The 17,352-nt window shown below is 44.3% G+C and overlaps 1 protein-coding gene across 2 annotated transcripts in view; it reads left to right on the top strand.

Annotated features, from left to right (window-relative positions):
• Positions 1 to 17,352, top strand: part of LOC311138083 (SLIT-ROBO Rho GTPase-activating protein 3) — a gene marked incomplete at both ends in the record, with an annotated part of 109,955 nt that overhangs the window by 60,522 nt on the left and 32,081 nt on the right. For both annotated transcript variants that reach the window (XM_084172742.1, XM_084172741.1), the window contains 5 exons: positions 2,805 to 2,867; positions 10,996 to 11,181; positions 13,499 to 13,627; positions 16,494 to 16,715; positions 17,148 to 17,249. In XM_084172742.1, the coding sequence (XP_084028868.1) occupies positions 2,805 to 2,867; positions 10,996 to 11,181; positions 13,499 to 13,627; positions 16,494 to 16,715; positions 17,148 to 17,249 (702 nt within the window). The remainder of the gene's footprint in view (positions 1 to 2,804; positions 2,868 to 10,995; positions 11,182 to 13,498; positions 13,628 to 16,493; positions 16,716 to 17,147; positions 17,250 to 17,352) is intronic.

Raw genomic sequence — 17,352 nt, 5'->3', positions numbered from 1 at the left:
GGCCTATCCACAAGGGGACTTGAGAAGACTCATGAGACCATAGACCTACTGGTAAAATGCACGAGGGAGTACTTCAGGGGTACTCCAGCAGAGCAAAATTCAGTTGGTGGTACAGTAACAGAAAAAGGTTGGGAACCACTGGTCTAGGTTGCCTGTCTGGTATGGTAATGACTGGTTTCTCACACCCGTGGGAACATTATCAAGGTCTCACAATCTTTTTAATAAAGACATATTTTATGCTTTTACAGGTAGTTAGCTACCATTTTCAGGTAGTTATTGGTGTTTAAGGTACCCATGTCGAGCCAATTGCTCAGTCGAGAACTGCAAGATCTTGGTGAGGTGCACAGTTCAAAATTCGGTCATGAAAAATAGAACAAACAATGCAATCAGGCTCCACTGTGTTCATTTTTTCTCTATTTTTAGAGAGAAGAGAGAATTTCATGAATTTATTATTTTTGACTCGACAGCCAGAGCAGTTTTAGGCCAGCGCTATCTGACTTGACACATCCATATTCTTACTTTTCCACTCTCTGCTCCCTCAGTGCCTCTGCAGTACATTCTCTCTCTGCAGTATGTCTGACATCAGAGCCACCCATGCATACAAATGCCATTCACCAGTTGCCAGGAGGCTTTCACATATTCCTCACACAAAGAGCTTCCCACTTATCATGTTCAGGCCAAGGCACTTTCATATCTGATTTAACATGACATATTTCCTGTCCTCTCTGGGAGTTTTGAATGTAAAATAAAAGAATTTGGCTACCTCTCCCTCTCTCTCCCTCTCTGTCTCTCTCTCTCTCTGCCTCTCTCTCTCTGTCTCGCTATCTTTGCTCAGTATAGTTTAAAGGGCGGACCACAGAGGGACGCACAACCATTGTCCAATCAAAGAAAGCTCAGAAAATTCCATCTCAGCTGGCCCCTCCTCCTGTTGCTATGAGCCCCTCCCTCCGTGATTGATTCCACATTCCAATTTTGACTCATCAGCCTGCGTATGTTAGGGCTTGGTTTTTATGGTTATAGCTTCAACCTGTTTGGCGTAACCCATACAAAAATAGATGATGTGCGGTCAAGTATGAAAAGGGTGTGTGTGTGCCTTCAGGCAAGCTTACTTGCATCTACCTGTATCTCTCTCTCTCTCGCTCTCTCTCTGTGTGTGTGTGTGTTTGTGTGTGTGTGTTTGTGTGTGTGTGTGTGTGTGTGCGCGCGTGCGTGCGTGCATGTGTGTGCATGTTTAGAGAATAGCCCTGGTGCTTGGCTCTGTGCTATAGAGTCAGAGTGTAGCAGTGCTGCTGGCTCTATCGATCCCACAGTATTACCCTCCATTATGATTTATGTCCAGGGAGGGCCACCATAGCAGGCAGAACCATAAATCCTAGCAGACATGGAGGTATAGGGACCATATATCATATTCAGTATACACAGAGCTAGGGCCTGGAACAGTAGGGACTCTTAGACAGCGTAGGCTTTGGGTACACTGTGGGAATGTGAAACGTCCTTTATGTGTGTGTGGGTAGTATGAAAGATACTGTTAACAGTGAGATATAGTTTGAGAGTGTAATTACTCAAGGTATGTGTTCTAGAAAAAACTTTTGTGAAAAGGTTAGTCAGAGTTGTACTTCTGTGAAGTTAGTAAAGGTGTTATTTCCTTTGTGTCCCTACTTCATTTTCTGTGAAAACACAGTAATGTGTTGTGTGGGTGGATTCACACACCCATGCAGTCTCAATCTAGGAACAGTTTGCTTTCTGTGGCGCGTACCGCTGTGCTAGCAAGTACTTTCTCTCACTGAGCTCCCACAATACCAGGTGTGTTCCCCACTCTCGTCATCACTAGATAGGTTGTGTGGGATGGGTGTAAATGCTGCAGTGTATTTGTCATCTGTAAAACACATTACTCATAGTCCTCCTCCATCTTGAAGGCTGATAGGAAAACTGAATGTCACTGAAAAGTCAAGCTTCCATCAGTTACAGCTTCTTTCTCAAGGCTCCTTTTGAAAAACAACACCGTACATGACATGACAAAATGACAATCTGGACATTGGTTGACAACAGGGAAAAGATGAAACGGCTGATTGTGCCTTTTCTCAGTTTGAGTCATTACTGATATTATCTACTTAAGAAATGGAAAGACATCCATGAACTGCATGATTGTGTGTGACCACATCATATAGGCTAGTAAGTGGTAACACTATAAATGCTGATGTTGATGGTTCAGCCATTTTGGGAGGGTGTTGTCCCAATGCACTCGGTGCAGATCAGAGGTGGCAGGTAATAAGGAGAGGGATGTGACATTTACCCACCAAGCACCACAACTAAACAGCAGCTTTAACAGTCAGCAGCACAACATCTGTAGCTTAACATAGCCCACATGTAAAAATCACAGGAAGAGGCAGTGCAGGGTGGAACATGAAACCACACGTACTCCAGCCCTCTTCAGTCAGAGAGGGAGAGAGGCCAGATGGGAAGTTCATTCACTAGTCTAGTGGTTGATTGTGTTCCACTGGCTGGTCTGGCAGGCAGTCTCTCTTTTAGAATAATGTATGTTTCTGTCCATCCATCACATGTATGTTTATACTGTTGGTCACTGCACTGTATGTGCACCTTCTTAAACTGCTGTCAAGATTCAAACAATCCAGACAGTCTCATCACCACCAACACACTGAAAAACCATTGCCTGTCAGTTTGTTGATACAGGATATTCATCACTATTTTGGCTATTTGTTGATGCACTGTATCCACTTGGATCATAGAAGTGAATTGATTGATGTGCATTGTCCCTAACTGCTTTCCAACACCTTGTTTTTCAGAGCAAGGACATTGGGATTCAGATGCACGAGGAGCTGGTGAAAGTGACAAACGAACTCTACACTGTGAGTACAACAAAACCCATCTTCTCCTCCCCTGTCAGAATCGATTCCATCTCTCCTCTTGTTGCATCTCTACATCCAGACACAACCAGTATCAGGGCCTCTCTCTCTCTCTCTCTCTCTCTCTCTCTCTCTCTCTCTCTCTCTCTCTCTCTCTCTCTCTCTCTGTCTCTGTCTGTCTGTCTGTCTGTCTGTCTGTCTGTCTGTCTGTCTGTCTGTCTGTCTGTCTGTCTGTCTGTCTGTCTGTCTGTCTGTCTGTCTCTCTCTCTCTCTCTCTCTCTCTCTCTCTCTCTTCTTTTTATAACCCCCTCTCTCTCTTTCTCTCTCCAACTGCAGTGTTGAGCTCAGATGTAGAGGATGATAAGGAGGAGGAGGTGGGCGATTGTTATGATGATAGAATGGAACGTTGCATTTCTCTCCAAGTGGGCCAGTTGCAGGCTGCAGCTCAAATCACTTCCACATTGCAGGATGTTCTGGTGCCAGTGGCTGGGCCCACGGTAACAGGAATGCAAAACACCATTCGCTCAACCATCGGGTCTACTGTATCTATGTGTCCGTCAGGGCTTCTCTCTATGCCTTATTAACTCTTCTGTAAACTTTCCTTTGTGACCAGGGAGAAATGAAGGGCACACTGTGTGACACTGTGCTTATGCCCCCCTGTCGCGTTGTGAAGCTCATACTAAAGGAGACACTGTGCCCATGTCTGGAGAAGCTCCAGGCAACTTCAGCAGTCCTCTAGCTCCCCCAAGGAGAGCAGACTTCGATGACTTATTCATCTGATGTCACGAGTGACAGGCTATCAAAGGACATGGCTGATCAGGCCATCTGTCCACCACGACACTGTAAAAAGGGGTTATAGGGAGTTAGAATAGAGGTTCTATCGCCTTTTAAAGAGAAAGATCATCAACCCAGTGTTGTGCTGCATTAAAGGCAAGGACATGAGAGCTCACGGCTCATCAGCAGCACCTCTGTCTGCCCTCGAGTCTGCCAGGCTTTCCCCACCAGGTTCATGAATGAGACAGAGATTGTTTTTCCTCTTAAGCGGCTGGTGTCCTAAACCCTACCCTGTGTGGGGTACGGCCCAGGGGGCTCGCTCCAGCAGCAGTGTGCATTTCAAGGTCACAGCCAGAGGAGTCCAAATGCATCAGGGTGCAGACAAGATAATTATTCTGCTGCTCCACCTGCTCTTCAACAGCTAGGGCCAGCCATGGCTTGGTTAAATATGTGGGCTGCTATCAGATTGAATGGCCAGGATAATGTTTTATGATAATGGAGAGAGGCTCTTAAATTGTCCCTCTCTTCTTCAAGCCCCATTTGCCTCCTGTGGTGCCCCATTTCATTTTTGCCCCATCTCAAAAATCGAACTAATCAGAATCAGAAACCCACAGCAGTGACTTTTTTCCAGAAAGACTCTGATGGTGATGATAATGATGATTGAGGATTGTTATAATTATTCATTGAATAAAATGGCAGTTAAAAAACACGGGAACAGTTGAAGCTTTTAGCTCACTGGTAATCAGATGACAGATCTTATGGACTGCAAACAACAATGCATTTTGCCAGAGGTAGAATTGCAGAAATCCCTTGTGAATCCCTTTCACATTCACTAACACAGAGGGGAGAGATTTAAGTGTGTTGGGCTGAAGCCATTGTTCAAACATTATTTAAAGTATCTGCTGCTGGTGCTACTGAGACAGCTATTGATTTGATGGCGTGATGCTTGATGCCTGTGGCTTGAATTATATGTAGTGAACCTGAAATTAGAAATGAGAGCGAAGACCAGCAATTTCTTCAGTGGATCACAGAATCAATTATTCACCTGGCTGCTCTGATCCATTTAATCAACATAAATATATATTTAAAGTTTTTTGAATTATCCTGACAGTACAGGAGCAAAAAGTCCTGTTGCAGTTCACTTGGTTCATTTGTTATTAATCTCTGCCACACTAGAGGCTGTTTGTTTAATGAATGCAGAAGCACGCTGCCCTGGTATTAAGTTTGTTGCAATAAATTATGGAAATTATGGAGATGTTCTGCTCTCTGTAATGATGGAGATGTTCTGCTCTCTGTTTCCACCCTGGGTCTGAGATGGGCAGTATAGTCTGATAATGACTGTCCCGGTGAAGTGACTCACAACAGGTCTGGTTTCTCCATCTCTCTCCAGTTTCATTCCGGGGTGCTCCTCTGACTGTCATTGTAATTGTGTTAGCCATAATGGCCATGTTTATTTTGACAGGTCTTTTGGCACAACACGTTCATATTTTTCCAATTGACAAACTACAGGAAACCAATTTGGTTTGAATACACAGGCTCATAGAACACAGAATCAAATATCAAAGTGGCATATTTGACACAACATATTAGGTTGGGTTGGTTGAGGTCTCAGCATTAATATCAATGCTGCAACCACGGTTCACTTTAAGTGGAAATCACGTCTGTCTGTATTGCCACAATGAAATATGTTCATTGTAGCTTTCGTCAGTGCAGAAACAGAGAACAGCCTCAGGTTATTGTTTCAGTGGAGACAGTAACCACATGCACACACCTCCCGGAAGGTAGACCCTGCCTCACCTCAATGTTCTGCAAATTACTTTCTGTCTTTTGCTGCAGGTCTTTTAGTTGTGCTGCTCAAAGTTCCCTGGAAACCCTGTTTTCTTTTCACGCTGTTGGATAAATGGGTTGCCAGCCTAGGGAGATGCACACTGCTAGCCCTAGTTTCCCCAAACACTGAAGTGACTTCTTTGTACTGTGTGCTCTGTCATATACTAGAATAGACAAGAGTTTGTTTTTGCTTTACGTTTTTTCTTTGAAGTGTTTGCCTTTCAGATGTTTGTCAGGTTTTTTTTACTCTCCTAAGACTTGTAGCGCCTTGTGCAGTGGAGTTCTGTTAATGAAAGCAACTGGCTGGATGATAAAAATAAGCTGTTTTTCAGACTAAGAAACCTTAATATCATACAGTAGCAGTCAACTGGAAATAGTCGAGGTTCCGGTTGACGTAACCCTAACCCATGTTCTTATAACCTTCTTTTTCCAGATTAAAGGGAGTCATACCATCCGGTCAGATGATACTATACAAAGTGAGCATTTACTACAGGAAGAGAACAAGCTAGCGTTAATGTCAGGCTCTCAGTCTGTCTAACATCTAGTTCTAGTACTGGGTCTTGCTCACTGCTGAGTTACACGCCCAGGAGGCGTTTTAAGACGCTGCACACATCTGTGCTGTACTTTACAAGGCTGCTCAATGAGCTGCTAAGACCTCCTGAGGCCAGACCACATAATAGTGGGCCTAACCCTCAGACAGACAGACAGACAGCAGAGTGGGTCTAACCCTCACAGACAGACAGCAGAGTGGGTCTAACATTTAGACAGACAGAAAGACAGCCGAATGGGTTTACATCTCAGACAGAATGACAGCAGAGTGGGTCTAACCCACAGACAGCAGAGTGGATCTAACCCACAGACAGACAGACAGACAGACAGACAGACAGACAGACAGACAGACAGACAGACAGACAGACAGACAGACAGACAGACAGACAGACAGACAGACAGACAGACAGACAGACAGACAGACAGAACGGTGGGTCAGAAGGGAGGAGGGGTGTATCTCTTTGTTAACAAAAGCTGGTGCGCGATCTCTAATGTTAAGGAAGTCTCTGGTTTTTGCTCGCTTGAGTTACCTCATGATAAGCTGCATACTATAATATTTACCAAGAGTATTCATCTATATTTTTTGTAGCTGTCTATTTACCATCACCCGATGCTGGCACCAAGACCGCACTCAACGAGTTGTATAGGGCCATAAACAAACAAGAAAATACTTGTTGCCGGTGATTTTAATGCATTTTTACCAGCATGTCACCTGTGCAACTAGAGGTGACAAAACTTTAAATCGCTTTTACTCCACACACAGCAACGCGGTCAAGGCCCTCTCTCTCCCTCCCTTTGACAAATCAGACCATAACTCTATCCCCCTGCTTTCTGCTTACAAGCAAAAACTCAAACAGGAAGTACCAGTACTGCGCTCAACACAGAAGTGGTCTGATGAAGCGGATGCTAAGCTACAAGACTGTTTAGCTAGCACGGACTGGAATATGTTCTGGGATTCATTCGAAAACATTGAGGAGTGTACCACATCAGTCACCGGCTTCATTAATAAGTGCATCGATGATGTCGTCCCCACAGTGACCGTACGTACAGTTGAAGTCGGAAGTTTACATACACTTAGGTTGGAGTCATTAAAACTCGTTTTTCAACCACAAATTTCTTGTTAACAAACTATAGTTTTGGCAAGTTGGTTAGGACATCTACTTTGTGCATGACACAAGTAATTTTTCCAATAATTGTTTACAGACAGATTATTTCACTTATAATTCACTGTATCACAATTCCAGTGGGTCAGAAGTTTACATACACTAAGTTGACTGTGCCTTTAAACAGCTTGGAAAATTCCAGAAAATGATGTCATGGCTTTAGAAGCTTCTGATAGGCTAATTGACATCATTTGAGTCAATTGGAGGTGTACCTGTGGATGTATTTCAAGGCCTACCTTCAAACTCAGTGCCTCTTTGCTTGACATCAAAAGAAATCAGCCAAGAAAAAAAAAAAGTCTGGTTCATCCTTGGGAGCGATTTCCAAATGCCTGAAGGTACCACGTTCATCTGTACAAACAATAGTACGCAAGTATAAACACCATGGGACCATGCAGCCATCATACCGCTCAGGAAGGAGACGCATTCTGTCTCCTAGAGATGAACGTACTTTGGTGCGAAAAGTGCAAATCAATCCCAGAACAACAGAAAAGGACCTTGTGCAGATGCTGGAGGAAACAGGTACAAAAGTATCTATATCGACAGTAAAACAAGTCCTATATGGACATAACCTGAAAGGCCGCTCAGCAAGGAAGAAGCCACTGCTCCAAAACTGCCATAAAAAAGCCAGACTACGGTTTGCAACTGCACATGGGGACAAAGATTGTACTTTTTGGAGAAATGTCCTCTGGTCTGATGAAACAAAAATAGAACTGTTTGGCCATAATGACCATCGTTATGTTTGGAGGAAAAAGGGGGTAGCTTGCAAGCAGAAGAACACCATCCCAACCGTGAAGCACGGGGGTGGCAGCATCATGCTGTGGGGGTGCTTTGCTGCAGGAGGGACTGATGCACTTCACAAATTAGATGGCATCATGAGGAAGGAAATTATGTGGATATATTGAAGCAACATCTCAAGACATCGGTCAGGAAGTTAAAGCTTGGTCGCAAATGGGTCTTCCAAATGGACAATGACACCAAGCATACTTCCAAAGTTGTGGCAAAATGGCTTAAGGACAACAAAGACAATCCTATAGAAAATTTGTGGGCAGAACTGAAAAAGCGTGTGCGAGCAAGGAAGCCTACAAACCTGACTCAGTTACACCAGCTCTGTCAGGATGAATGGGCCAAAATTCACCCAACATATTGTGGGAAGCTTGTGGAAGGCTAGCTGAAACGTTTGACCCAAGTTAAACAATTTAAAGGCAATGCTACCAAATACTAATTGAGTGTATGTAAACTTCTGACCCACTGGGAATGTGATGAAAGAAATAAAAGCTGAAATAAATCATTCTCTCTACAATTATTCTGACATTTCACATTCTTAAAATAAAGTGGTGATCCTAACTGACCTAAAACAGGGAATTTTTTACTAGGATTAAATGTCAGGAATTGTGAAAAACTGAGTTTAAATGTATTGGGCTAAGGTGTATGTAAACTTCTGACTTCAACGGTACATACCCCAACCAGAAGCCATGAACTACAGGCAACATCTGCAGTGATCTAAAGGCTAGAGCTGCCACTTTCAAGGACCGAGACAATAGTCCGGACGCTTATAATAAATCCCGCTATGACCTCCAACTAGCCATCAAACAGGCAAAGCGTCAATATAGGACTAAGATCGAATCCTACTATGCCGGTTCTGACACTCGACGGATGTGGCAGGGCTTGCAAACTATCATGGATTACAAAGGTAAACCCAGCCGCGAGCTGCCCAGCAATGCGAGCCTACCAGACAAGCTAAATGCCTTCTATGCTCGCTTCGAGGCAAGCAACACTGAACCATGCATGAGAGCAACAGCTGTTCCAGACGACTGTGTGATCTCGCTCTTCATAGCCATTGTGAGTAAGACCTTTAAACAGGTTAACATTAGCAAGGCCACGGGGCCAGACGGAATACCAGGATGCATACTCAGAGCATGCGCTGACCGAACACCTCCCTCTGCAACTGGATCCTGGACTTCCTGACGGACCGCCCCCAGGCGGTGAGGGTAGGCAACAACCCATCTGCCACCATCAACACTGGGGACCCTCAGGGGTATGTGCTTAGTCCCCTCCTGTACTCCCTGTTCCCCCACGACTTTGTGGCCGTGCCACAACTTCAACACCATCATCAAGTTTGCTGACGACACAAAGATGGTAGGACTGATCACCGACAATGATGAGACAGCCTATAGGAAGGAGGTCAGAGACCTGGCAGTTTAGTACCAGGACAACAACCTCTCCCTCAATGTCAGCAAGACAAAGGAGCTGATTGTGGACTACAGTAAGCGGAGGGGCAAGCGCGCCCCCATCCACATCGATGGGGCTGTAGTGGAGTGGGTCAAGAGCTTCTAGTTCCTTGGTGTCCACATCACTAAGGAATTAACATGGTCCACACACACCCACACAGTTGTGAAGAGGGCAAGACAGCGCCTCTTCCCCCTCAGGAGATTGAAAAGATTTGGCATGGGCCCTCAGATCATCAAAAAGTTTTACAGCTGCACCATTGCGAGCACAATAATTTAGCTAGGACTGTCTGGGAGTGGTCTGAGAGCGGGACCTAATTAGTTTAGACTAATGGGAGGGATATGTAACCTTAAAACTAGCTGTTATTGGTAGAGGTTTTAAACTCTTTTTATTATTGGTCAATTAACTTATACCGCCTGGTGATGTCGCCAGGCAGGCCAAAACTCCACCCATGCAAAACTAACTGACATTTCAGGCAGTCTTTTTAAACAGCTCTTACACTAAAATGGTATTATTATAATTTTCACAATTTCACAGTATTATTCCAACCTGTATTATTCTAAAACATGGAAAATCACGCTTTTAAGTGCAATGCCCCTTTAACAAACAGATTTAAGATTAGTCTATGTATTCAACTAGACAAGTTGTATTACCAGTGTTTTTGGTGGAAAGGGCTTTACTGTACATCCCATCCATTACAGTTATTTGTTTTTATTTGTGACAGAGGGAATAATGACTGTCGGACTGCAGAGAGATCACAGTAGGGAGGGGAAAGGCAGAGAGATCACAGTAGGGAGGGGAAAGGCAGAGAGATCACAGTAGGGAGGGGAAAGGCAGAGTGCACAATGGTGTAACTATGCCACACAAATGGCATGAAATGAACAAGCATTAGGTGATGAACAGTTTATCCTGATTTACAAAGCCAGATCCAGGGGGAGAAGGGGGAGGAGAGGGGGTGTGGATGTGTCAAGTCTGGCCCAGATGAGATGAGCTATAGTACCATACACAGCCCTGGGCTCCCTGATTCAATCAGCCCTCCATTGAAAACATCAACTGACTGTGTGTACGCTCACTGAGCTTAGGCCAACAAAGGAGCAAATAACAGTTTCCATATGTGTCAAAGTTGAAGAGAGTATATTATGCAGTTTCTCATTAAGTCGTTGGATCTCTGGATGCAGACTGGTCTGTGGATGTGAGATAAAGGAGCTGTGATGTCCTGTGCTTTGCCTGGCCCTGTTATGCATATTCATGGCCAGCTGTGGTCCTGATGAGAATACTGATGTGATCCTGTTCCCTGTCCTTGTCACTGGGCTGAGCCCCTGCCACCATGGATGAAACACAAGCCCCTCATGCAGTATTTTATGAAACAGACCCAGTCTCACTGCAAGTCATTATTTCAAAGGGAAATAGTTCAAAAGGTGTAACATTTTTTGTTAGTTAGGGCACAGATTATAATGAAACGTGTCAAACTAGGTGTCACCTCAGATCACCCATTTACTTGCTCTGTCTACTGTTGTGAAGTCTATGAATCCTATGTCCAGTTATTGTTGCAACTTCCTCATCCTTCCTCTGTGCTGCTCCTGCTCCTCCAGGTGATGAAGACCTACCACATGTACCACACAGAGAGCATCAGCGCCGAGAGCAAGTTGAAGGATGCTGAGAAGCAGGAGGAGAAGCAGTTCAGTAAGTCTGGAGACCTCAATGTCAACCTGCTGCGCCACGAGGACCGGCCCCAGAGACGCAGCTCCGTCAGGAAGATCGAGAAGATGAAGGAGAAGGTGAGAGTGACACCAAGGCTTGTAGGGCTGTCCCCGACAAAAACAAATATTGGCCGACCAGTCGATTGGTCGACATTATTAAACGTGTATTTTTCAATATATAGACCCACCCTATGTTTGAATAAAATCGACTATATGTAGGCTACTGAGCATGTCTGATGCTTTAAGCACTGCGATTAAAAATAAAGACACACAAAGGGAGCCAGAGATCAATATAGCCTGACCAGAAGAAAAAAACCTGCTCCCGACCCTCTTCCTCCTGCTGTCCGCTGCTGCTGGCCTTCGCAGATTCTGCCTTTAAGCTCCTGAAGTTGCCGGTAATAGGTTACACCAGCGGTCGGCAACCTTTTCCATTTGGAGTGCCAAGTTATCGTAACATTTCTACTGATCTGCGTGCCAGTTATTATATTTTCATAGGCACATTTCGTGGAACAGTTTAATTTAATTTATAATAATATCTCAAATCAAATCAAATTGTATTGGTCACATACACATATTTAGCAGATGTTATTGCGGGTGTTGTGAAATGCTTGTGTTCCTAGCTCCAACAGTGCAGTAGTATCTAACAAAGTATCTAACAATTCACAACAATACACACAAAATCTATGTCGTGGTTAATCAAACCTCTATCTAAATGAAAATCATACAAATCTAAAAGTAACTTCTATTGCCATTGCCAATATGTAAAAATAGCCTATATAAAGCCAACAAATAAAAACATTGCAGCCCGCTGGTAGAAAATATCCGGATAAAAATAAATATCCTATAAATCACATTGGCTACGCATGGCCTGTCTGCAAGGAACTTAAAACATTGTATCAACTATTAACTTGGTCAGCCCGAAACTCGTGCTAGCAAACTTTCAACAATCTATAAAATATTCTGGGCCCTCAGAGTTTCCAGAGACAGTAAGCTCCAGACAAGGGATAGGAGGTAATCAGGTAGGCCTATTTTATGAAGTTTCCACCTGACCAGAGCACTATTTTTTCCCACCTTTCATGCTGAATGGTTATCGAAAAGGAGAGAGCTGGAAAGATTTTTCAAATAGGCTACGTTGAGGAACTATTGTCATTCTCAATGGATGTAACAACAGACTTCGTTTACTTACTGTTTGCGGTGAAGAAAAAATTACCATGAGAAGCTCCACAGTGATGGTGAGTTAAGACAATCAGAAATAGTATCAGATCCCCAAATGGGCACATTTATAGGTATCCATTTGCGCGCAGGCCAGGTAACCTAAGCCTAGTTCTATGCGTAATCAAGTGCGTGTCCTTACTCAAGATTGACAGGAGCACTCCAAACAAAATAAAATGAATAAATTGAGAACTCGTAAATGGAATTAAATAAACCACAATTTGTGTAGCCTAGGTTGTGCGCTCTCCAAACAACGTGTCCACTCCTATAATGACAACATTTAGACTGTAATAACAATATATTGAATGCATTAACAGAAATCACCGTAACCAAACAAACGTAGATTCGAAAAAATGATGGGAATTAACGGTAAATGTACTAGTGGTGATACTGGTGTGCCATCCCCAATGGATTAGTCCACTCAGACAGGCGTGAATCAGACAGGTGTCTCGTGTGCCATCATTTTTGTTATATATATTTGCCACTGCTCGACTAAACAATCGACCAGTCGACTAAATGGGGTCAGCCCTAAAGGCTTGATGACCATAGTATCTCTAACAGCTAGTGCTGTTGGCTGGGACTGCTGCTAGTACTGTACATTGTCAGCCTAGTTACTTCTGTAAGTGGTATTTTGTGCGGCAGCTAGAATCATGCTGGGTCCATTTTAGCTGGCTAAGGCCAGAGGGACCCTCTCAGTATTATGTGAATGAATAGGATAGTAAGGCTGTGTGAGAGTGGGTGCAGGTCCATTGTGTAAGCCGACCACTCTGAGAGAGAGAGAGAGAGAGAGAGAGAGAGAGAGAGAGAGAGAGAGAGAGAGAGAGAGAGAGAGGAGAGAGAGAGAGAGAGAGAGAGAGAGAGAGAGAGAGAGAGAGAGAGAGAGAGAGAGAGAGAGAGAGAGAGAGAGAGAGAGAGAGAGAGAGAGAGAGAGAGAGAGAGAGAGAGAGAGAGAGAGAGAGGAGAGAGAGAGAGATGAGAGAGAGAGAGAGAGAGGAGAGAGAGAGAGAGAGAGAAGAGAGAGAGAGAGAGAGAGAGAGAGAAGAGAGAGAGAGAGAGAGAGAGCGTACTCCTATGTTATTGTGCAAGTACCATTTAGCAAACTCAACGTTGCTTAATTCCATTAACTTCTTCCCCCCTCTTTCTCTCTTTCACTCTCTCTCTCTTTCTTCTCTCCTTCCCCCAGAGACAAGCCAAGTACTCAGAGAACAAGCTGAAGTGCACTAAAGCCCGCAACGACTATTTGTTGAACCTGGCAGCAACGAATGCCGTTGTGGCGAAATACTACATCCACGATGTCGCTGATATGATTGATGTAAGTATGCGATAGGCACACAGTTTTGATTGTATCTCTCAGCAGGATTGTCTAATGTTGGTCTAACATTGGTGGCTACACTAGATATTCTCACCACCTGTTTTAGTGTTCGCAGCCCATTTGCTGTATTGCATTGTTAGGATTCTTCTAGAATATAAATGATGACTTCCTGTCATGGAAATGGATCAGAGTTGACAGTCAGAATGCCTTCCTACTGCTCTTCTCTTCCCCCTGTTCTCCTCTCCTGTCTCTGTCATGCACTCATCTATCTGGGAGTGTTGTGAGGGCTGAGGCTCCTTTAGGGAGCTGTGCTGAGAGATGTGGAGCGGAGCATGTGTGTCTGCCTGTCACTGTCACAGTCACACACCCCACTCTCCTAGGGAGCCAAGCAAAACACACTGATGGTGAAACATGACCCTTGTTGACACATGCACACACTCACACGTGCATAGAAACTCCTCTGGTCCAATGTGCTTCCTACTTCTACAGGGCAGAGAGGAACCACAGCCACAGGAAAACTGGATTTACAGGATAGTGAAGGGAGAATCTCATCAGAATCTATTTAAAACAAAACACTTTCCTCTCTTACTTCATTCTTCAAATCTACAATAACATCAGGGTTTTCACCCTCTTCTGTTGGTCCGTATCTAATACATGTGTTCTGTTGAACAGAATACAACTTCCCCTTCAAAGTATTATTTGGATTATAGAAATAGAAATGGAGAGTTACATGACAGAAAATACCATATCTAGGTGAACCACCATCATAATTCAAAATGCAAAGCCAACACACCCCAGCAGCAAGCCTGCCTGCGAAGTCTGTGATTACGGTTGGTGAACGAGTTTGCTTTGTAGACCACTACTGGCTAGAGGGAGGAAACCCTAGCCTGGGTCTGGGTGCAGGCTGTGTGCATACAGGCAGCAGTGTGGCCAGTGTGGTTGGCAGGGATCATTCAGCCCCAGGTTACCTGGTGGTTCTTGCAGGGATCATTCAGCCTCGGGTTACCTGGTGGTTCTGGTGACTCTACCACCAGATGTGCCCCCTCCCCCCTCCCTCCCTGGTATTGCCCTAGGCCTGTCTGGCCAGCTCTAGTAGCTTAGTGGTTAAGAGCGTGGCGGCAGGTAGCTTAGTGGTTAAGAGCGTTGTGCCAGTAACCGAAAGGTCGCTGGTTCTAATCCCCGAGCCGACTAGGTGAAAAAATCTGTCGATGTGCCCTTAAGCAAGGCACTTAACCCTAATTGCTCCTGTAAGTCGCTCTGGATAAGAGCGTCTGCTAAATGACTTAAATGTAAATGTAAAATGTAAAACTCTCCACTGATCAGGGAGTTGGATACAGAGATCCTGCATATTCAGAGTATGCATATGATGTGATTGAACTTAGAGGCTTGAGGCTGGCTAGATTTTAAACAGTTCTAAACATCAACACAGGGGTCCACCAGACAGGCTTTGTTGGAGCTGATTCCTGTGTCTGGCATGCGAAAGGGGCCATGTCATCCCAAATCCTGCCATCCTGCAGGGAAAGGGATTGTGAGCATGACTCGCTGTGCTGGGTCGTGCCGCCACGAGCTGGGCAGAGGAGAAGGGCCTGTTTGTCATGTCACACAGAAACAGTCACTATCAGCAAGACATCAAAACATACACTACCGTTCAAAAGTTTGGGGTCACTTAGAAATGTCCTTGTTTTCGAAAGAAAAGCATTTTTGTTGTCCATTAAAATAACATCAAATTGATCAGAAATACAGTGTAGACATTGTTAATGTTGTAAATGGCTATTGTAGCTGGAAATGGCTGATTTTTTATGGAATATCTACATAGGCATGCAGAGGCCCATTATCAGCAACCATCAGTCCTGTGTTCCAATGGCATGTTGTGTTTGCTAATCCAAGTTTATCATTTTAAAAGGCTAATTGATCATTAGAAAACCCTTTTGCAATTATGTTAGCACAGCTGAAAACTGTTGTGCTAGTGTACATCCACACTGCAAAAGTCAGCCCTGTCTATTAGAATAAATGGAAATAGAACGCAGATGTCTTTTGCATGTAAATAAACAATGTAATCAGTTCTTCAGTACCATTATTCTGCCTGTCAGCACTCCTGCTACAATCTACTCATGATTGAAGGGCCCTGATGAAATCAAGGCATGGGTCTCATTACAGCCTGCCAGTGTGTTTGTTATGGGATGTGGCTGTTGAAATACAACTCTGTACCATAAAGAGCTCTGTGCTGCCGTATCCTTCCTCATTGTACACTGACCCTGTTATAAAATAAATGCTGCTATGGGGATTTATCGTTGGAGCCGAGTGCAACTTCCTGTGCGTCTATTAAAGAGCGTTTAGTGAATCACAAAGCAGTCTGACTCAGGCCCCTCCAGCCTCTTAACAACCCACTCACCGCTCTGCTCTGCTTGGCTACAGTAATTAGGTTAGTTTATGCAGCTCCATGGTTGAGCTAATAGTCCTAGGTGTCCTGCTGTGCTTGCGCTTTTAATTCGGTCTATTCTATTATTCTATTTCTGCCTGTTAACCTGTAGCAGTGTCTAATTTGGAATTTAGTTCATGTTGAAAGGTCAGGTTAGTAACGTGCTTGTAGGAAATGAGAGGAATCGTTTAACTGAATCGTGGGAATGATAAAGACTGAGTTTATCACATTTACTTTTGTATAATGGATTCAGACTGGTATGTCAGGTTGTTCACAATTAGGGCCAGGAGGTTCTTAGTCATGTGACCTGAGCTAGAAAACTCTGGACCCTTGGTGTAGGCTTACAGTCAGGTCATGTGGTCAAGAAAAATGCCTATATTATATTCTACTCCTATATTCATTATTGTATTATACTATACTATAATGAGTGTGTTTCCTGTATCTCAGTGCTGTGACCTGGGCTACCACGCCAGCCTGGCGCGTACCTTCAGGACCTACCTGTCAGCTGAGTACAACCTGGAGACTAGTCGCCACGAGGGCCTGGACATCATTGAGAACGCCGTGGACAACCTGGACTCCCGCAGTGACAAGCACAAGATCATGGACATGCACAACCAGGTGTTCTGCCCTCCCATGTGCTTCGAGTACCTGCCCCACATGGGGGACGAGGTGAGAGGTGTTAAATGACTGATACATTTGATACATTTATAGATTCATACTATATTGATTGTCATTATTGAAACTGATCCAAGTTACAAGTACAACCAATAGATTTGTTCAACCATGGAAAGTACATTCAAGCCAACAGAAACAATGTTTCTAAGCATGCTTTTTCCAATTCTGTGAGGTACAGAATGGTTTTGTTTTTGTGCCTTCTAACTCGACTCTGGTGCCACTATCCATCTCTCTCACAAACACCCCTAAATACAAGACACCCCATCCAATTCCATTTGAACAAACTCTGACCCACCCATTCACAATAAATCATCACTGATATGGTATTCTGTCACTTTTCTACACAGTAAATGGTATCTTTGCACTAGCACAAGGGAGAAAGATGTTTGTTTTGAAAGTTACCTCTGTCTACGTGTGCCCCCTCAGGTGTGCCAGGTGAGTGCCCAGCAGCCTGTGCAGACTGAGCTACTGATGCGCTACCACCAGCTGCAGTCCCGTCTAGCCACGCTCAAGATCGAGAACGAGGAGGTGAGCGCTCACGATAGCGTCCATCCCCCCAGTGTGTCTGCTGCATCACCCCACTGAGATCGCCCTGTCGCCCCTGTTGCCCAAGTCTCTGAAATGCCAGAAC

The sequence above is a fragment of the Coregonus lavaretus genome (assembly GCF_964263955.1).
Source record: "Coregonus lavaretus genome assembly, chromosome: 12".
In the NCBI taxonomy this organism is placed as follows: Eukaryota; Metazoa; Chordata; class Actinopteri; order Salmoniformes; family Salmonidae; genus Coregonus; species Coregonus lavaretus.
The sequence above is the reverse complement of the archived record's forward strand: the minus strand, read 5'-3'. Positions and strand labels throughout refer to the sequence as shown.